The sequence below is a fragment of the Stegodyphus dumicola genome, chromosome 3 (genome assembly GCF_044657685.1).
Source record: "Stegodyphus dumicola isolate Sdum_Otavi_A_Nest chromosome 3, ASM4465768v1".
Taxonomy (NCBI): domain Eukaryota; kingdom Metazoa; phylum Arthropoda; class Arachnida; order Araneae; family Eresidae; genus Stegodyphus; species Stegodyphus dumicola.
In genome coordinates, this window is record NC_140770.1 from 169,494,460 (window position 1) to 169,518,296 (window position 23,837).

At 33.1% G+C, this 23,837-nt stretch overlaps 1 protein-coding gene across 1 annotated transcript in view; it reads right to left on the reverse strand.

Annotated features, from left to right (window-relative positions):
- The window catches only part of LOC118194572 (uncharacterized), a 61,652-nt gene extending 50,378 nt beyond the window's left edge, over positions 1-11,274 (reverse strand). The window contains exon 1 of the mRNA XM_085813604.1: positions 11,093-11,274. Within this exon, the coding sequence (XP_085669730.1) occupies positions 11,093-11,213 (121 nt within the window). The 5' untranslated portion in view covers positions 11,214-11,274. The remainder of the gene's footprint in view (positions 1-11,092) is intronic.
- Positions 11,275-23,837: the final 12,563 nt, after the last annotated feature.

A 23,837-nucleotide genomic window follows, 5' to 3' on the forward strand; every position in this document is an offset into this window, starting at 1 on the left:
ATAAATTGAAAACACTGAAATAGATTATAATTATCCGACAACAATTTTAAAAACAAGTTACCATGAAAACTTTTAGACAATTATTTTGAATGACCATTGTGAAAACCAAGAGCAAAGTTTTCCCCCCAATAGCCAAAACCATTTCACTTACAGCATTACATTTAAAAAGTCTTTAAAAGAATTTCACAGCTAAAACCAAGTACCTCTGACTACAATTTTCTAGCTAAAACCAAGTACCTCTGACTACAATAACAAACTTTTCAAACAACGTGGTAAAAGATTGCTAATATAGCCGATGGCATGCTGCTTTGTTGCCTCCTGATGTTATTTAGCACATGCGCAGTGAGGTACGGAGGGTAGATAGCTTTGGGATGGTTTGCCCCTTTAAAGTAAGCTTCAGGGATATACATAATGTGTCTCTTCGGTCTGACGGAGCCACATTTGCTTCGAGGAACCTTTACTTCTTCTCCTTAGAGATTTTTTGCCATAGGTTACGTTAATGCAGAGGAAGGGGGAAGAAAGCAATTTTCGGGAGTATGATTCACTATCTGACGTTGCATATAAGGAAGAAAAGTTGTTTATTTAGTTTCGGCTTTGGTACGGGGAAAAAATGCGCGTTCATTAAAAACAAAGGATTAAAAAAGAAGCACTAAAAGCAAAAAATAAGCACTAAAAACAAAAAAAAATAAGGGCTTTAAAGAAAAAGTAAGCACCTATAAGGGCCTTTATATTTAATTTTCAAATATAAGGACTTATAAGCACTAAGCAATAATATTCCAATAAATCTTCTCATATAGGCTTCAAATGCAATAAATTCTGTTTTTTTTCTTTTTTCTTTTTTTTTTTTTTTTGTGAGTGTATATATTTGTTTGTTCAACAAGAAGAGAGTAAATGTCTAAACCAAAAAGAAAATCGAAAATCTGTGCACTAGTTTTACCTTGTGTTTTGTCTTTTATAATTTCTCTTCTATCTCTTTTTTCATGTTCTTCCTGAGAGACATAACTAACGGTTCCTTTTTTATCCACTTCAAGATTTCCGTCTTCTGCTTTTTAAACTTTTTAGTATGACTGTAACTGCTTTTATAAGGCCGAAACATACTTCTTATGTGAATTTTAACTTCACCAGCAGTATCATTTGGTAAAATATCATTATCATTATTTGAAACATTGCCATTCCTTTCTTCTTCGTCACTAGCCTCTGCAATTTCTGGGGGGACAACAACAATATCAGTTTCATTCTGGTCATTATTAACATTATCATCATCTGTTTCTTCATCAAAAAATCTTTGAAGGGCCTCTTCTAATGTAAGATACCTCGTTCTAGGCATTTTTAAACAACCAGAACATCGAAAGGAATGAGTGAAAAAGGAGATTGACTATCCGTTTCCTGCTGACGTTGTGTCAACGCAACACCTGTTTTCCCTTCCTTCCCAACACAAATATAAACATCTGACTGATGTAATGTTCTGATAAACGGTGACCTTGACTAAAAATAGATCACTCATAAAGACGGCAATTCTTTCGTTAAATATTTTCAGCAAAAATACCCGGTCGAAAATTTTGCTTAAAGTTTGAGATTAATTTTTATAAACAAAATGATTGTTGAAGGCAAATTTTTTTTACAGAAATAATCTTAATAATAGTTCCTACACAAAATCATCTGCTGGTATAAAATATCTTAGATAGTTACATTTATATACGCATTTATTTTGACCGTTGCGTCAACACAACACCAGCGGCTAATGGGTTAATCAACCACCTAATTAGAAGTTGCCAAATTTTTAGAATGTGCTAAACTCTGGCAACCGTGCACATAACCACTCTTCTGACAACAATACTCTAACAGAACTTCAGCCAAACAACGTCGCCATTTTCATGTATGTACTCCAAGTTCCAGCAGTTTTTTAATAACAAATCGTGATATTTTTTAACCTTAAAAATACTTATGAAATTCACCAGCAATGGAAGAACATTTCTGCAGAAATGCAGAACTTTTCTGAAAGGAAAGAGGAAATACGTTCCCTCGACGCTGTTGTCAAGGGTTGCATGAAGCTAAGCCTACGTAATTCTTAGATTTTTTTTTTCTTTTAAATAAAAACACATTGCTGTGCACTTCAACAGAAGAACAGCGAAAAAAAAAAAGAAAAAGGTTAGTGTTTTATTTTTTAATGTATCATGTAATCCTTATTTAATAATTCCAATTTGTATTTTAAATTGCTAAATCATGTTTTCTTTTCATGTGCTGATAATGTTAACCAACTTGGGATAAATATCGATAATTTGGGAATCTTTCTTAAAAAAAAAGAGCCTGAAAACCACCATTTTGCACCCGATAAGTAACTTTTACCTTTTCATCTGAAAAAAAAAAAAAAAAAAAAAAAAAAAAAAAAAAAAAAAAAACATTAAAATGTGGCAAAGTGGTTGCATTAATATGCAAGTACCTTTAAAAAAAATTCAGCATGGCAAATGTAACAGCAGTTTTTCACTTTTTTCCAATTATCTGCATTCCCACTGAAAGCTCGAAAAATTGATGATGCAATGCACCATGACAGCAAAATGTAATTACGTGCTAACCTACGATGTCAGGAAAAGTATTTATGTGCCAACACAGGTAAGTGCATAGCATATCCCCCCAAAGGCTTTCCACTTCTCTGGATAGTTTTTAAAGTATAACTGCAGACTATAATCCCTCCTATGGGAAGGTACAAAAATTGCATTAGGCAATTTTTGTACCTTCAGTGAAACAAAAATTGCCTAATGCAATTTTTGTACCTTCAGTGAAATTTTGAACTCAGCTTTCTGGGTACATAGATAATCTGGCTTCCTCAAAGACCCCCAATGTACTTCTTTTTATATTCTTACCTCAGGATTTCGATTTTGGTAGGTTATGTATGATGGCAAGTTTGATTCTCTAATTTTATTTTTTACATCACTGAACACATGGGGAGAAAAAACAGAGGGGGAAAAAAACAGTTGATCTTTGGATTATGGTAACTTGGCGATTTTTTGGCAAAAATTTGGCGACCAACTCTGCTACAGCAACCCTCTATTTTTTTTTCGCCGCCATTTTGTCTTCATGAAGTAAAGACATGTTTCTTTTTTTTTTTATTTACTTTATTCAATAATCTACTAGCCGAATTACACTTATGCTAGAAATTTTATGTAACAAAACTGCTTAATCATGACAAATATTAACTGCAAAATTGGGAAAAGTGCACAATCGCAAACTCCTTGCGCATTTTTCAGAATAGCACATACACATAAACCATTTACACATCAACTTATTTTTACTTAAAAAAAAAATCCCAGAATTGCACAAAAATGGCATTGCACACACTCTTAACTTTATCCATCTACACTGCTATTTTCTCATAAATTACAAAAATTTGCACGAAAATGCAAAAAAATTCTGTGAATCTTTAAACTCGGTAAAAAGCACATATATGAAATTACCTGATCGTGAAAAAGTATATACCCTTTCCAAGGATGAACATTTCCACGTATAAAATAAATAAAATATCCAAAAACTTTTACCTCTAAATTATATATTATATTATAAATGTCACCAACGAATTCATACCGCAAACATTACAAATGGTTACAAATACTTAGTGTCAAATATTTAAATTATTTCCGTACACGTTTACTTCAACTGAAACGTATACCAAATTCCTACAAACATAAAAATAACTATCATTTAATTAAAATATCACTAAACCATGTACACGTCGACTTATTTTTACTTAAAAAAAAATCACAGAATTGCACAAAAATGGCACTGCGCACACTCTTCACTATATCCATGTACACTGCTTTTTTCTCATAAATTAGAAAAATTTCACAAAAATGCATGAAAATTTTGTGAATCTTTAAATCCGGTAAAAAGAACATATAAGAAATTACCTGATCCCAAAAAGTATATACCCTTTCCAAAGATGAACATTTCCACGTATAAAATAAATAAAATATCCAAAAACTTTTACCTCTAAATTATCTATTATATTATAAACGTCACCAACGAATTCATACCGCAAACATTACAAATGGTTACAAATACTTAGTGTCAAATATGTAAATTACTTTCATGCACGTTTACTTCAACTGAAACATATACCAAATTCCTACAAACATAAAATTCACAAAATAACTATCATTTAATTAAAATATCACTAAACCATGTACACGTCGACTTATTTTTACTTAAAAAAACATCCCAGAATTGCACAAAAATGGCATTGCGCACACTCTTCACTATATCCAGGTACACTGCCTTTTTCTCATAAATTAGAAAAATTTCACGAAAATGCATGAAAATACTCAACGTATTCCAAAATACTACAAACATATAACTCACAAAATCACGATCATTAAATTAAAATATAATTAAATTAAAAAACACTACTTAAAATATAAATAAGCACATACACTAAATTAATAAAAATTAGATTACAATCCTAAATACTTTAAACTAAATCATTGCTAATAACAATTTTCCAATAATATCATATTAATTTATTTACTCCTTACATTTAGAACAATGCATAAAAATACAGTACTATTCGGTTTCGAGGGCCGTAAAAAATCGCCAAACTATTGTTGATGCCAATGCTGCCAAAAATAATTGCGGCAACCCTAACGCGAGAAAGGAAGTATAATAGTAAATAACTATGTAAGATTGATATTTGAATCTAGATGAAAGGTTTATTTCATATAATACTTTTTTATTATTATAATTTATATGAAAAAGGCTAAACATGACTGAATGGAAGCATAAGAGTAAATAACTACTTCAGATCATTATTATAATTTATATAAAAATTGCTAAACATAACTGAATGGATGCCTGCATCGCTATTTCGCTACCGACTTATCGCTAAAGCATAATTTCATCTCGTTGGTTGTTCAAACGTAATTTTCTATAATGAATGATGCCTTTTCTTTGAAAATATTCTCGGTAAAATGCAGAATCACCCACTTATTTGTTTGCCGCTTTTTACAAAGGTAAAAACAATTGGATTTTTGTCAATTTTTTTTACTTTTTAAGTGAAAATAGGTCGATGTGTACATAGATAAAGCCAAGGGTGTGCGTAGTGCCATTTTTATGCAATTCTGGGATTTTTTTTTTTTAAGTGAAAATAGGTCAATGTGCACATGGATGCCGAGTATGTGCAATTCTTAAAAACACGTCAAGCAGTGCGTGATTCTGCACTTTACCCAAAATTCTATTGCCGACTTTTCGTCATGGGCATTTCGACATATTTTTCGTCATGGGCAATTCCCAAACTGTTAAATCCATAGGTGCCGACTTTTCGTCATGGGCATTTCGACATATTTTTCGTCATGGGCAATTCCCAAACTGTTAAATCCATAGGGTATTAAAAAAGGATTTAAAATCAAAAAAGGATTTAAAAATTAAACTAGTATTTCAATGGCGTCTTAAGAAATATAGAACTATATAAACTTATGCAATCTGAAATCAGCGCGTATGCTAGGTTTGGCGCGCTGTTAAATGGGCGCGTTTGCTAGATTTGGCGCTTTTGTGCATACATTTTCACTGCAATTTTTTACGGTCCTCAAAATGGAATAGTACGAAAAATACTAACTTACCTAATCTTCAGAATCTTCATTACGTGGCACGCACACTTCCACTATTTCACACAACACACAATGAAGCTTAATACAAAATAATATAGTACAGTCAAAAGTCGTTAATTCGGACACCCATAATTCGGAATGATCTATAATCCGGACCTCAAAACTAAAAACTTTCTGCGCATGCGCCGCGTTGACACATGCGCATACGCGTTTACACGTGTGCGTAAGACCTTTTACGACTGCGCATATGAGTGTGCGCAAGTGCAGAATACGTTTTCGCGTGCGCGTTTTATGTATAATGGACGTATAAGCTAAAATTATCTAATTATCTATTTCAGTTAATGTTGATAATTGAGTTGTTCCTTAATTTTCGAATTGGATCCGGCTTATTATTTTTTTCAGACTGTAAGAGCAATTTTATAAAAGTAAGCTTAAACTTTCGATTATATCAAATAGAATTTCCGATATATATTTGTTAATATGTAAAGGATCTAAAGCGAAAGTATGTTTTGAAATCCGAAATCTGTTTATCAATTTCACGCTGCTCGGCGGGGGGGAACGCCGCGCGGCGGGCGCGTAATGAATTGGAAGTTATCTGTCAGCACTATCCTTATCTTCAGGGCAGATGTTTTTATTTTATTTGGCTTATAATTGAAGATTAGATATTTTTATTTTATTTGGCTTATAATTTCTTACCAAATGTAGTATTTCATCTCGATATGCTCCGTCTTTGATATGATTTAAAACAAGTTCCTCGTCATTATAATTCGCTTCCGATAGCGAAGAAAAGTAACAGAGGTTATTGAAAACGAAAAAATTTCGATTGACAAATTAGTCGGTGTTCTTGACACAGCAATTATAGGACTTGAACAGCGGAACTTTGTAACTGAACAAGAAATTATGTCTGTTTAATAGAATTAAAGAGAAAGTATTATCACATGAAACGAAGCAAAACTTAAACAACTTACATTGAAAGAAATGTTTATTTAAGTAAACAAATAAATATTAAGCTTTTTCTTTTTGCAAATTTTGATACCCTTTAGATCATAATTGTTCTTTATTTCATAAATTACGGTTTCATATTTTTAATTTTAGAATTTCTGCATGCCATCTTACGAGATTTAAACTGATGATCTATAATCCGGAAAAATCGATAATCAGGAATCGCCGAAGTCCCGACGAGTCCGGATTAACGACTTTTGACTGTACTACAGTTTTCCAAATTCCACCCCCCTTTTCCGATTAAAGAACTGTAATTCGTCCATTAATGTCACATGACATATCTCATGATTTCTCATTTCCCTCACACAAAATAATGCGTAATCGGAACTGAGTACTTCTCACATTATTAACAAAGTCCTAGGTAGTAACCTTTATCGCCTCCAAAACGTCGCCAAACTACCAGTTACCATATTCCAAAGATCAGCCAAAAAAAAACAAGTGTGTGTATCTTGTATGGATACACATACTGGTAATACTGGACACATCAATGAAATAGAGGTGCTACTTTGGTAGACGGTTGCACGGATTTTTGGTGATTTACGTTGGCGCGATTTTTACAAACGTCAGTCATCTTGAAAAACACTGTTTTTATGCATAGTAAAGTATTCGAAACTTTAAAAAAAATATATCATTAAATGTAATGGATTAATTTTTTGTTGAAAATGTCGATTTTTAAGATGGCAGGCAAGTGTAAATAAATACATTTACTATGAGTATAAAATACTAAAGTAAGGTTATTATTACTTTCATATAGCAAAGAAAAGAATAAAAACACCGCTATAAAAACATTGGGCCAACGTTTAATTAGATTAAAATATTACTGAAATTGAATATCGAATTAAAAACCATCATACCAACATTTAAAAGAATTAGAATATTATGAAATTCAAATACTTTAAAATACGTTATATAGAATATAATTAACATTAAAACATATGGACAATAATTATCTCAGCAATTTCTGAAAATAGTGTATTAATTTTTTTAACAAAAATTGAAGTATACAATTATAAAATAAAAGAAAAATATGTACTTACATTTTTTTGAGTATTTAACCTGTTGTTTATTGGTAAGCACGACAAAAAAACCAGAATCATAATTTAGATAACATCTTTGAAGGAATTCGAAGATATGAATTAAATTTTAAAACGGCGCGGAAATGCACAAATTGTCAGTAACCAATCAGGGAGCTGATTACAGCTCGTTAATGCACAAATATTCTATAACCAATCAGAGAGCTTATTACATCACGGCTAGAATTAAAATTATTTAAAAATTCATACATAATAAAATCATTTTTTAAAAAAATGCAAAATTAAACTGTACTTTAATATTTAACAGCCATAAATAATGTTTAAAATATTAGATTAAATTTATACATATTAAAACGAATTACTTTTAAATTAAGGTGACGTCATTGATTACATCATCCACAACATAAAATTTCATAAAATATGATAAACAATAAAATTTTTATTTCAAATAAAAATGCAAAATTAAATTGATTTTTAATATTTAAAAGCCATAAATAATATTTTAAACATGGAATTTATGCCCAATAAAACGCATTATTTTTTAAATAAAATGACAACAAAGTATCGGTTACCATAAATAACTTATCCAGCAATGGGTTTACCATAAGTTGTATTACTCACCAAAGGAAAATCGCCACAATCCGTGCAACCGTCTACCAAAGTAGCACCGAAATAGATGTGAAGATATAAAAAAATGCAGCTAATCTTTGGAATATGGTAACAGGTAGTTTGGCGACATTTTGGTAAGGCGATAAAGGTTACTAGCTAGGACATTAGCAGTGTACATGGATAAAGTCAAGAGTGTGCGCAATGCCATTTTTGTGCAATTCTAGGAATTTTTTTTTTTTAGTGAAAATAGGTTGACGTGTACATGGATGATACCATGTATGTGCAGTTCTTAAAAATGCAGCAAGCAGTTTGCGATTCTGCACTTTCTCCCAATTTCGCACCTAATCTTCGTCACAATTAAGCATTTTTGTTCCATAAAAGTTCCAGTATAAGCGTAATTCGGCTAGCAGATTGTTGGAAAAAATGTTGAGTAAAAAAAAAAATGTCTTTACTTCGTGAAAACAAAATGGCGTCCAAACTAGCAGGTTGCTGTAGCAGGGTTGGTTGCCAAATTTTAGCCAAAAAATCGTCAAGTTACCATAATCCAAAGATTAGCCAAAAATGCTTTTCTCGAAGTAGGCAACAAATTCGCAAAGGCTCTCCAAACTCATTAGCAACTTTTCAGTGGTGATGTAGATATACTATACACCTTATTTATAACACGATTACTTATAAGTGAATTGATTATTCAAGAAATATAACATGTGTGTACATGAGTGCTCTTTTTTTTTACACTAAACAAGAACTGGAAATATACAAAATTTTTCATCATATGTAATGCATACATATAATTCCTCTTATGAGAATTTCAGCATAGTAGTAGACTGCCTACTGCAGTTTCATCTGTCATCTTTTGTGAAATTTCAAACTTAGTTTTCTCTGCATATAGATCATAATGTAGCTTACTCAAAGGCATCACATGCTTCTTTTTAAGTTTTCAATTTAGGATTTTGATACAGAGGTTCGATGGCAAATTGATTCTCTGATTTTTTTTTAGTGAAAACACTTGATTGGCACATGGGGAAAAAAACAATGCAAAAAACCATGAAGTGCACACGTCTTTTAACCCTGAAATACTATCATTTGCTTTGCGCTGCTACCAGTAACATTATTCCCAAAGCTTTCGAATGCAAAATCACAATTACCTTGACAGAGTATGCAAAGGAGGATACTATTTCAGAGAAAGATGAGAGGGGATATTTCTGAAATGGTGAAAGTAACGAGTGTGGTTATTGCTTGTGTTGTGTCTCTGTTTGAGGAAAACGAATGTATTTTTTTTTATTCTGTGTCTTCCCTTTTCGTTTACTGTTTGTAGCTGGTGTTTACGAATATGTCTGACAGTGATGAATAATGACTGAACAGTTTTTGCTCGTGTTTCTGTTTAAGTAAATCATATATATATATTTTTTTTGTGTGTGTGTGTGTGTCTCCACGCTTTCCATTTTCCGCCTCCACGCTTTCCATTTTCAGGACAGCCACGAATAAAGAAAGATATAACGGCGTTTTCAAACCTACTTATCTTTTTTGATAAACTGCTCGTGCTCCACATTGTTACTGTAAACTAACCATTTTGCAGATCAGTACATAAACTAACATTCTGCAAAAGAAAAATCTAAAACAAAATCTTGGCATCCAACTAATTTAGAAGAAATATATGGTTTTTTAGGTATACTGAATTTGCACTGAAACCTGATATTACACTTTACTGGTCTAAAAATAAATTGATCCATTTTTTTTTGGTTTTTTTTTTATTATACAAACATCATTTTTATTATACTTACATCTTTTTTATTATACTTTTACTCTGAACAATTAATACTGTTATTTTCATTTTTTCATTATTTTGTGAAAGTAAACAGTTTTTAGACAGCAAAACTTACTTTCTCCCTAAATGGCTGTTCCCACTTGGGTTTATGAGTCAACGGAGACAACTGACGTAGCCGATACATCTCCAAAACCAGTTTTTTTCCCATAGGGCAGCAAATTAAAAAATCTGAACTGCAGGTATAGTGGAGGTAGTCAACGCATGAAAATGACTTTGTTAGATCAGATAAATCCCAGTGGGAATGGCCCTTTATACATCACAAAACTATGCGTACCTGTGTAACAGACAGTGGCACTAGGGAGTGAATCTTGTATGTTTTCTGCAGCAGTTAAGCGGTTAAGGAAAAATAAAAATACAATATTAAATAACACTGGACATATTACTTGTCCACAACTTTTTAGGCCGCAAGTTCCAACTTACATCCACCTCACAGCTATTGTGTACTACTGAACACTCTGCTGCTCAGGGCATTCAGCCATACAGAAGTGCTTATACAGAAACATAACACTATTTACGTTTAGAACGTGAAAACAGACTATACTTTACTTAATAAAATATTTCCAAGCTGGTAAAAACGAAAAAGGTAACAAAAACTTAACCATTTATTTATCAAGATACGAAAAACAGAGCCAAAAAAAAAAAAAAGTCTTCCATTTTTTTTAAATTACTAAAGGATTTATTTCGGAATTGAAATATTAAAATGGCACCCTATTTAACATAGTAAAATCAATTCTTCACAATACCCCTTAAATTTACTTTTCCATATAAATACTTAAAACAATGATGATAAACAATGACGTCAATTTTCGGTTTCAAAGATAAGCAGCAAAAGTAATCTAATTTGAACATATCACATTAAGAAAACGCCATAGTTCTATTATCTTGGAAATATGACTTCAATTCAGTGAGCGATTATTTTTATACTTTTTGAAAAACAACAATATACGTTATGAAGCCGGAACAATTTTGTTGATTTCAGATATTTTCACTTCACGCACAAAATTTAAAGAATAATAAATCATTCTTACGCAAAAATTGTAGATTTCTCTGCAGAGATAAATTTTCTGAAGAAGAATATGCATAATTAAAAATAGAAAAATTCTCAATTATGTGCGACAAACTCAAATCTTCCAATCGTAAGGTTTCCATCTTTAATAATCATTCATAACAATTTTACACCAAAATGCGGCTTATCTCACTACATCTATTGTTGCCAGTAATTCAGAACTAAATGGAAAAAGCAGAATGGAATAATTAGCTGTTGTGGTTCTTTTTCACAAAATTTTATAATAATTTGTTTTTCTGTGCATGTGAAATCACGAAAAAAATATATCAGCTCGCCTTTTAAAAATTCAATGTTTCGCGTAATGAAGTTGTCTTTCCTGCATTCTGTATTTTAAAAAAAAAAATTAGCATAAAACTATTGGCAACATAAAATTATTGCAATACACAGCTGTTCCGTAATTTTTTATTTATTTATTTATTTATTTTCGTTATGAATTGCATTATGGTAAACAAACTGTAAATGGTTATTAAAGACTAAAACGCCCCGCGGTACGAAATGACCGCTGCTCTAGATATTATAAATTGTAATTAAAATGATTTGTGCAGAGGTGTCTGCTAATTTAAACTGAATTACCCAGGGCAGGCGGCGAGAACGCCCCTTTGCTTACTGCCCCACGGGGTTTCCATCTTCTACCTGCTTAATTACTTAAAGTAGAGTGCAATGAAGGAAACCACTGGCGATACATTTCTTAAGAGCCACCACTAGGTCAATAAATAAAGGTGATTTAAATAAAATGCTAATTCACATGTCAAAGATCTCTTTGTACACAACATTTCTTGTGTAGATCTTTCCATCATTTTTAAGCTCGCCCTGCAGAGGACCATGCATTATTTTTACGTCCGTTCTTTCACGAATTCTTGAACAGGCAACATAAAGTTGACCGTGTCCAAATGCAGGCTCAGGTAAAAAAATGCCAACACGCTTAAGCGCTTGACCCTGAGACTTATTGATGGTCAAATATTCAGGAACGTGCACGAACTCAGTTAATACACAATAATTTAATATGTTCATTATAATGTAGATTTTTTGTGGCAACAGTGATGTTTTGTTATATATTACTTTGAGCGTGATAACGCATGGAATGTTATTCTTTTCGGATATGTTTAGAATGCTAAATAAGTAAGTTCGTTGTTAATTAAAAGGTTTTGGAACAGCTTTAGTATAGCCCACCTTCAAAGTTTGGCGAATTTGGTTTGGCGCCAAAGCACATAAAATACGTTGTTTTGAAAAATGGTTGCCATCCAGATTTTCGACGAAACTCCGTGTTTCAAAAAATGGTGGCCATCTTGATTTCACCAGAAATCGTGGATAATAGAAATAAGTTTACGACTATTATACACGATTTTAAGAAAAAGAAATATTAAGAAATGATTAATAAAAATGATTAAGGTTAAAAGGATGTAATTTTAAAAACAATACCGGAAACCTTTAGATATTTCACCTTTAATAAATAATTTGGTGTGACGTCACAATGTATTCTTCATGCTACGCGTAATTTGTATTTTCTCTTTAAAAAAATAATGAATTGTTCATTATTGTAAATTAACATCAAATTCTTTAAATTTACATTTCTGAGCTTAGGCGTAACTGAAAATAAGTATAATAAATTGTTTATATTTAAAATTATCAGTATTATCATCGAATTCTACCAGTTATTACAACGAAAAGAACGTCGCAGTCTCTCATACTTGTATTTCATACAGCTTTCATATTTTCAAAGATTTTTAAGCTTTAGCATTTATACAAATAAAAAAAAAGTTTTTTTTTAATTAATACTCTGGAACATATCAATTTTATCATATTTACAAATTAACGTTTTCCTACGTAACAACATAATCCCTTATATACCAGTAAGTAGACAATTTTCATTATTTTCTAAAAATTTAAACTTCACATTAATGAAAAACAGGTTCTTAAATTTCTAAATCACAGTATATTCTCTGTAGGCAGGCATACTAGAATTCTACACATAAATAAATAAAAAATTTAATTTCTCGCAATGAAAGAAAATATTATAAGAAAATAAATACTACAAATTAGGAACACTAAGCAATGCTTCACATACACACACACATACAGTGTCTCACAAAAGTGATGGGACACTTGTGCTTTACAAAAGGAAACTGTAGTAAAATAAATTTTAAAAAACATGTAAAAATATTTTGTGGGTGTGTTTCATACTTAAATTTAGTAACAATTATTACATCACATACATTTTCTCAAAATATTAAAATATCAATTTAATAAAAATACAATTGTTTAGAACGGAGCAAAAAATGGCTCACATAAGTGATGGGACACTTACTTTTCCATCAAATATTTATCCAAAAATTTTACTTTATAAAAGGTTTTAATATTTTGTTGGATTTCCTTTTACTTTTAAAACATGATTTAATCTTCTTGGGATGGATTCGACTAATTTTTTTGCGATTTCTGGAGTGATTTTACCCCATTCTTCTTGAAGCACCGATTTTAATTGTTGTTTTGAAGAAATGGTGTGTTTGCGAAATTATCCCTGGGTTTTCTCCACACCAAGATTCTACCGTCAGAATCAAATATATTAAATTTACTCTCATCAGCAAATATAACTTCATTCCAGTAATCAGAATTCTTATTTATGTTGGATTTTGCGAAAGCCAGTCTGAGGTTTCTATTCTTTTCACTCACGAAGAATTTTTTCCTGACTGCTCTACCGTGATATCCAGCAGATCGAATTACTCTTCCAATAGTCTCAGGATTAACAATTACTCTATATAATGCTTGTAAATCAGCAGCAACTTTGGGAGCACTCATTCTTGGATTTTTTTTAATATTTCGAACGATAATTCGCTTTAGTCCATTTGGATAGCTTTGATGGTCGGCCAAGTCTTCTTTTATCCTGAATCATATGATTCTTTTTATATCGTTTAATGATATTAAAAACTGTTGAATGACTCAGGTTAACGGTTTCAGCAGTTTCTCTAATAGAATTTCCACGTTCAATATGCAAATTAACAACTAATTTTCGAATTTCAGGCAAAGTTTCTTTTCGTTTAGCATTCATGGCTGCACAGAGATAAAAAACATAAAAATTCCAAAACAAACTGGAGAGAAATACTGCAGACGATTGCGATAAATTATTGCCAATTGCTTTTGAGTAAAAATAAAAACCCCAAAAAATATTTTCATTGTTTACTTCAGACGATTTTTGTTGCATAGTACGTAGTAGTATCTAATGGTGTCCCATCACTTATGTGAACCATTTTTTGCTCCGTTCTAAACAATTGTATTTTTATTAAATTAACATTTTGAGAAAATGTATGTGATGTAATAATTGTTATTAAATTTAAATATGAAACACACCCACAAAAAAATTTTACATGTTTTTTTAATTTATTTTACTACAGTTTCCTTTTGTAAAGCACAAGTGTCCCATCACTTTTTTGAGACACTATATTATCAAAGAACTCACATTATCAAGTGCGATTACGATTGCAAACACTACGTATTATAAAACTGAGGTAAAAGTTACTTATAGGGTCAAAGTTTACAGTTTTGCTACTGTTGAGTAGATCGTTGGGCTATCGATATATATCGTAAGTCGGAAAGCATTATAAACATATCAAAACCAAAAAATTAAAAATACAATTTAAATGAAAAATGATGTCTTAAATATAATTCACAATTAAAACAACAATACAAATTAAAAATACACAAACGATATGTTAAACATTGCATATAAAATACGTTACATTACAGCTTGTCACACATTATCTCGTTTTCCTTTGTACACAACGATCCGTATTCGCCCGAAAAACATCAAAGCTCGGTGTCCATGTACACATCCATCTATTTCCACCTTAAAAATGTCAGAGAATTGCACAACCTCGGCATTGCGTACTACATTGGCTCTGCCCATGTACACATCGATCTAATTTCACTTAAAAAAACATCCTATAATTGCACAAACTAGGCGCCGCGCACAACCTCGGCATTGCGCACAACCTCGGCATTGCGCACTACATTGGCTGTGCCCATGTACACATCGATCTATTTTCACTTAAAAAAAATCCTAGAATTGCACAAACTAGGCACCGAGCACAACCTCGGCATAGCGCACTACATTGGCTTTGCCCATGTACACATCGATCTATTTTCACTTAAAGAAACATCCTAGAATTGCGCAAACTAGGCATTGCGCACTACATTGGCTGTGCCCATGTACACATCGATCTATTTTCACTTAAAAAAACATCCTAGAATTGTACAAACTAGGCACTGCGCACTACATTGGCTTTGCCCATGTACACATCCATCTATTTTCACTTAAAAAAACATCCTAGAATTGCACAAACTAGGCACCGAGCACAACCTCGGCATTGCGCACTACATTGGCTTTGCCCATGTACACATCGATCGATTTTCACTTCAAAAAACATCCTAGAATTGCGCAAACTAGGCACCGCGCACAACCTCGGCATTGCGCACTACATTGGCTTAAAAAAACATCCTAGATTTGCACAAACTAGGCACCGCGCACAACCTCGGCATTATGCACTACATTGACTGTGCCCATGTACACATCGATCTATTTTCACTTAAAAATCATCCTAGAATTGCACAAACTAGGCACCGCGCACAACCTCGGCATTGCGCACTACATTGGCTTTGCCCATGTACACATCTATTTTCACTTAAAAAACATCCAGAATTGCGCAAACTAGGCACCGCGCACAACCTCGGCATTGCGCACTACATTGGCTGTGCCCATGTACACATCGATCTATTTTCACTTAAAAAACATCCTAGAACTGCACAAACTAGGCACCGCGCACAACCTCGGCATTGCGCACTACATTGGCTCTGCCCATGTACACATCGATCTATTTTTACTTAAAAAAACATCTTAGAATTGCACAAACTCTACACCGTGCACAACCTCGGCATTGCGCACTGCATTGGCTTTGCCCATGTATATAGCGATCTCTTTTTACTTAAAAATCAGAAATTGAATAAACTCTGCATTGCTCATATACTAAGAAATCTGCTTTCACTTAAAAGAAATCGGAGAATTGCAGAAATTCGCGCATAAGCAACTCCATTGATTCGCGTTGAAAAAAAAAAAAAAAAAAAAAAAGTTCCTAGAAAAATTGAGTTTACTACAGGCGAATCAAGATCATAGCCTAATTGATTTCTCAGCCGTACACTTCTTGCAAATACTACCATTCGGTGACTTTTTCTGACTAACTAACCAGCATGGTATCTTGCATTTTTCACAGAAAACGTTATCCTTGAGTAATCGACAATCCATCAAAAATCCTCTAAAAGGTTCATACCCTATTGTTAATTCATACATAAAATATCTGTTTCCAAAATTTTACGCTTGTTTGAAAACTCCCACCTTAAATTTTCCTTTATAATCTCCTGATATTTAATTACAACATCACTAACAGCAGGTTTAGAGCAAGCAATAACTAAACGCAAAAATATCACCTCAAGTAGCCAAAAATATATATACAAAATAGTATTCACGGTATCTGAGTGTTAAACAATCGCCAATAACAGTGTTACGAATTGTGTATTTAGATATTAATTTTAGTAGAATTCTAATTTAAAATGTTGTATTTCCTCCTGCAACGCAGCGTGAGAGAATTTTTAAGAGAAATCTATACCGGAAAAGTAAGAATACAGGGCACGTGCATTAAACTTTGAGTAAACGGATATGTCGGTAATTTGTATTGAAATTGAATAAATGTAACTGACTACTAAATTAGCTGTAACCGTAATTCCATCCTCTTGTTTACATTGCGTTTGGCGAATAGTATGGGTTACCAGATCATATCATTTATCGCCGTTCTTGGCGATATTTTTTTTTTTGTTTAAAATTCCGGGTGGGCTATACTAAAGCTGTGCCAAGGTTTTCTCTGTGAAATATATTACCATTCGTCCGAAGTTATTAAATAAGTCAAAAAATTGATTAATTTCAAACAACTGGCGTCCGGTGACAAGACGGAATGGCTATTTGAAGAAAACGAAACAACGGTTTAAAAACGAAACATCGATTTCGTATTGGAATTTATCAAGTGAGTTTATGATTTATTTGATTATATCCTTTATTATTTGAATATATTGGACATATTGAATTTAAAATCATGGAAATTTTATTAAGAAAGCGTAAGCCACTAAGGCAATCATTTACGATTACTGCCAGTGCTTTAGATGCTGAAATTCTAAAGCCTGGCGTGGAGGTTAATCAGCTCCAAGTATTGAGCTCACAGTTGGAAGGAAAATTCAACAGATTAGATGAAGTTCAATCACAAATCTCCGAAATTTTGTTGAAAAGTGAAAAGGAAGGTGAATATTTGCCTGATTTTGACACGAATGAAACATATCGTGATAAATATATCAGTTTAAAAACAAAATTAGAAAATAAAATGGTGAATTCCACTCCTGTAATTACACCTGGGACTTTAAAAAATTCCACGAAAAGGAACTTTAAATTACCACAGTTGGAGCTTCAAAAATTCAATGGCGAGACCCGAAATTCGTTAGGATTTTGGGGACAGTTTAAGAAGATCGACGAAGATGTAAATGTAGATGACGATGACAAATTTCGATACCTATTACAAGCAATGGTCGTTGGATCTCCAGCGAGAGAGCTTATAGATAGTTATCCTCCCCAGCGCCGGCGGAAGGTTATCCGGCGCCCGCCTGCAAAATAGCTGAAGTCCTCGTCCCCGACTTTTTTTTTAATTTCTATATAGGAGAAGGATGTTTTGAAGAAAGCATTTGTTGAAATGTTTTTAACAATTTAACGAGAATAATTTATTTTTCTGAATATCATATTTACAAACTTTTCTATAATTTCTTTTGCATCTTATCTCTTAACAGATTTCATTTTCAGTGGCAATCAAGCTAAATTTATGAGTCTTTCTTGCGATATATTTCACCATAAATATGTCTTGATCAATTTTAATTTGGAGAATGATCTTTTGCTACTAGGAACACTAACAGGAATGCTAAGTAGTATTCTCAGTATGATCTTCAAGTTCGGGAAGCACAAATTATTTGACACAATTAAGTTCAGAATATCGAATGTGTCATTCATACTGGTTGTAAAAATATCTTTCAAAGCTACTATTTCGTCATAAAGGTCTGTGTTAATATCTTTATTGTCACCACACTGTAACAAGTTTTCTAATTTACTGCATTTTATTTTCAAATTTGCATTATCAATTTCTGATAAATTACCCAGGAAACTAAAATTGTCTCAGTGATTTTTTCATTGCATACAGTGGCGTAGCTAGCGTGGGGCACGAGGGGACATCTGTCCCTGGGTGCAGCATCCAGACGCCGCCAATTGATGCTACGAATTTTTTTAATGAAAAATTTTCCATTCTTGGCACACAGAAAGGGGTGCAAATTCATCAGTTTCCCCGGGCGCTGGAATCCTAGCTACGCCACTGATTGCATAAAACCTTTCATTTAATGATGCCCAAGCAATATCCAAAATTCTAAAAAAGACATTTTCCCTAAACTTCTCTTCTATGGAGATTAAGGGTCTTCATCAGAATGTTCGTAATCAAAGTGACATTTATTTTTCTTTCGTAGGACTTCTTCAACAGTTTTAAACTATTGCTCGCCATCCGCTTCTTCACTAAGTTCTTTGGCTTTCTCTATATTCTTCAATGAATGCTTTTATCTTACTTACTGTCTTTAAGGCTAGTGTAACACTCAACCCCTTTGCTTGCAATTGTTTGCTGCCAGGATTAATCCTGTTACGCAAATCGTGGCAAAGTATCAAGGAACAAATAAATTTATAATCCTTAATTTTGGCACACAGACTTTGTGCTGCATGTTGCACTTCTTTGAGCGTCATAGATTTCTCCTAGTTGATATCTTAAAGATAGAATGACTTCAATTTTGCTTTCCCATCGAGTGTTTGAGAGGGGCTTTAAAGTTAAACAGCAAATGTTTTTTTAAAAGAACTGCCCATCGCCAGAAGAAAATAATAAATTGCATAATTCTTAAATTGTCGAAAAAAAACTTGTAAGGATTATGTTAATTTTATTAACAATTAAATTTTCAGTTAAAGTTCGTTTCCTATCGATTCTTAACTTCAACTTACTACTTCCGGCCAGAACGTAGTTTTAGAATCATGTCTGAATACATAATGAGGAAGAGCGGTATTTAAGCGCGAAGTTAAGACCTAAGGTCTTAGAAAGAGAGATACCAGGCATTCTGGCTGCACGCGTCCGCCTTTTTAGGCTACTCTCTCGTAAGCTATTATCACACTCGGCCGTACTTTAGGCCCTTGATAGCTTCGCAGTCTATTAACGTTAAGAGGCCAACTCTATTAGAATCTTGATAGCTTCGGCTATATCTCTTTAGTTCAGATTAGTTTAGTTTAATTCTTAGTTTCTTAAGTTAAAGCCCAAGTTTCGGCTTTATTGTACACTCCCAAGACGGAGTTTTGTTAAACTTTAGTTAGAATAATAAAGGGTTAGTTTAATCTTCTATCTTGTTGTTTCCTGTCACACGAACTCAAGCGATTATTCGCTTATCAGTTTTTAATATTCTTCACTTCCAACTGTAACTTAGAATTACAAAGTGAGGAACTCTACAAACTAACTGTATCTGCAACCTTTGCTGCATCGTTAATAATTAAATTTAAGCTATGAGTGGCACCAGAAACATAAAAAGCATTAAGATTTATTTTTAAGCTATTGTTTTTAAGACCTATTTTCTTCCCTTTCATTATTTGCTCAGTTGTCATATTCCTGGCCTCCCACAGCATCAAGGAAAATGTTCCACATTTTCAACATTTCCATTACTGTCTCACATAGGCCGTTACCTGCAGAATCATCAACTTTAAGAAAGCCTAAGAATAATCCTTGATTTCTACCACTCCATCACTGCAGTAGACAAAATGTATGACAAGACTCATCTGTTCAGTTTTACTAATATCGAGACTGCAATCTAAAATTATAGATTAATACTTCGCTTTTCGAAGAGATAGTAAGATTTTCTCTTAGAATATTGTCAATAATTTGCAGCATTTCATTTTGACTATCTTTCCTTAGATAATGAACTGTTGCTACCTTTAGGTCATAATACTCTATCTACGTGAAGTTCCATAACTAGATCGAACTTTGCAAACAAATCCACTAATTTTGAGAAGTTCCCGTTGTCTTTTTAGTACAGCACATCAGATGAGCTTCTTAATACATTTAACCAAATTCCACCCCCTTTTTTCTTTCATTTTCGTACATCTCTTGTATTTGGGAATCAATTGCTGCTTTAGTTTTTTTAATTTTTCTCAAGCTCTTTCCCTTTTAAGAAATTTTTCATATGTGTTCAATTAGTCTCATTCCTTTTCTGGGCTTTAGATACATTTATTCAATCATTGTAGCCTTTTAGGATGATACTACTGTAAATCGATGCAAATATCTTTCAACAGAAACAAAAAACAGAAATTATATTTATGGAATATAGTAGCCATGTAAGGGGAATTAATTGTCCGCTTTCCATTTTTCTGTTGTAATATGTATCACTAAATTTACGTCCATTACTACTTTTCGGATACATTAAACCTTTCCTTTGAATAGGCCCCATTTCAGACAAATCATTCTCACTTTGTTTCTAAGAGTTGGCCACTTTACAGGATCATCAAAATCAATATAAAGCAAGGAATTGTCCTTTATGTCAGCCTCTTCCATCGAATTATCTGGATAATCTTTAAATATTCATTTAATTCTATGCTTGGATCATCATTCTCTTCCATTAGAGTTTCATCAGTCCTTTCAATAACTTCATCCAATGTAGCTAATGTTCTTTGGCTGAATGATGTGTGTTCTTTTGTAGACGATTCTCCTCCTGATTAAATATGAACATCATTTACGTCCGCAGTAATCTTTGTCTCCTTTATGAAATGATGCATTGCGTCTGCCTGCTTCTGAAGAGCAGCATTATTTTCACCCTTGTATGTAGAATTTTGCGCATCGGATGACTTCTATGTTTCCATGTAATCAAAATTTCACACTGAAATTTAAATTTTAAAATTCAATTCTAATTATTAAATATCTAATCTTTCTTTTAAAATAAATCATAACATTTGTTAAATAAAGATGTTAAATCGATTTTCAACAGGAGTTTATAATTGCAAATGAATGTATAAAGGATAATGAAGCAGCGTCGCCAATCCTGGACTTTGAGAAAAAAGAAAAAAGTACTGGTTTTGAGAAAAAAGAAAAAAATGGAAAATTTAGTGAGACGTTTTTCAGTCTTATGTGATGAGGCCAGAGGGGAAACTAGTCTAGTCATGCGGTGTGATTTAATCCTCCGGTGCACAGCTAAATCTCAACTGCACGGTAAGAAAAAAAAAAGAGGTAATGGAAAAGCACGGTGAGAAAACACTTAAAATTAATTCAATTCTAATTATTGAATATCTAAAAATCTTTCTTTTAAAATAAATCATAACATCTGTTAAATAAAGATAAAAAGTAAAAAAATTGGAGCTAATAAGAAACTAAAACAATAACCTTTATGATAACGTTTTCGAGCAGTTGGTGATGAATTAGCATCTTTCTAACAAACGACAAGGAAAAGTTTGACCTGTGATGGGTCAAACTTAGATGCTTTCCAAGTGCTTCGTGTACAATGATCCGGAAACTTCTCTCTCCCCAAACACCAGCTAAGTCTTACCACAACCCATTTGTGCAACGCCACAACAGCACCGGAAACAAAACAAACAGATACCAGCTCACGGCAAAAGTTAACCAAATAACAATGCCCCTGCAAATATTTCTGCAAAAAAGAAAGGTGGGGGACGCAAGCGTCCATAGTCCCTGTCCTGTGTAGCATTTAAGGTACATTTATTTTTCTTCCCTGGTAAGTGCAAATTCTTTTGCATTAAAGAAAACAGCTCAGTGCCGGTCGGCTGGTCGGCGCCCGCTTGCAAAAAAGGCCTTGCAGGCCCGCTTCCGCCGGTCCTGTCATACCGCAGTTTGATGTCTGATTTTATATCTGCATATATGTAGGAAAAAAATTGAGTCACACAGCTTTAAACTCTTGATAAACGTGACCGTCGAATCTGTTAGAACTTCGACATCAGCTTCGAGCTTTGGCTCTTTTTGGCGACAGATATTTCACGCATGTGTAGTTGTGTCCCTTTTCGTTCGGAGGGAGCCACTTCTGCTCCTGCGAAGCTTTCCTTCTTAACAATACATATTCTTTGGCCTGGCATTCTCTCCTATTACACGTATTCTCCGGGACAAAAACCAACATTCTTCGATAATTCGTCTGGCAGAAATAACGACACGAATATTACCCATTCTGCACGTTCCTTCCTTCCCTTCACGGGCGTCGGAGAGCTGCGCATTTCACACCATTCGCATAACTCAGTGACGTGCGTCTACTCTAAAATTTGCATAAATTTCTGACCACTCCTTCTTGGTGTTGCATTTTTAGTGTCGAGCAGTGTAATTTATCTCGAAAATTGAGAAGTACCGGAGCGGGGTTCCGGCGCAGTTTAAGCTCTGCCAAAGGGCCAATTTGCCCAGAAGGGCCATTAATTTCGTTTTAGCATTTTGCATTGATTCACTATAAACGGCGAATCACTTTTTAAATTGTTGTCACCAAGTATTAGAACCCTGTACTATATTTAAATAATGAAAAATTTGCATTAAGGCCCGTTTCCATTGCTGCGTATGCGTTGCGGTGCGTATGCGTTTCTCCAATCAGCGAGCGAATTCACTTTGATTGACATCTGCAATCCGGTCGGTGTGCGGTGACGGATGACATACGGATGGAGTTCAACAATGTTCAACTTCTATCCGTATGTCTGCGGATGCATTGGGGTCACGTGGTAAAAAAGGAGCAATCAGGTGCAGTCATTAAAAATTAATGGCGGCAGAAATAGCGATGAACGCTCGCTAATAGGGAAAGAATGCTTTGCTAAAAAATACTTATTTCTGAATTAACATTACAGCGAGAAATCTGCGTGCTGAAAAAGACAGCAATCTGCTGAATTTAGTTAAAAAAGATAAGAAAACAAGATAACTGCAACTACAGTATTTGTTCGTTCAAGAAATTCAGTTCAAGAAAATCAGCGGCAAAAATTATAATTCCAAGTCCATGAAATAGCAAAATTTGTTCTGATAATTATTTTTTAGTTCTGCATACTCATTTATTTTTAATGAAAATGAATGTCTGACTATATCAAACTCCTATAGCAAATTAGATATGTTTAAAAGATTTGCTATTTTTTTCTTTTGAAACAGGTAATAACTAAAAATGTTAATTATAAATTAAATTTGATAGCCTTTTAAAAACTCCAGTTCATTGAAGAGTATGTTAACTTTGTATTTCCCTTTATAAATATATCTTTTTGGCTAACATATATTTGTAAGCACATGAAATATATTTTTAGCAGCCCGTTTAACTTCAATCGGAACGCCACTTTAAAAGGCAATGATTTTTGTAAAAAATGTACTAGAAGCTGAAGAACAAACTCTGGTGAATTTTTCAGACGATAGCACACTGAAATAGGACGAAAAAACTTAAATTTTAAGAATTGATTTACTTGATGATGTATATAAGCCAAAATATGCATACGACTCACGTGCAATCCTAGCTTAGTGGTAAAGCTGATAGTAACGATGTTAATTTTTTGGAGTCGTGAGTTCGAATTCCATACGCTTTTTGCACCCTGTCTGCAAGTTTCTTAC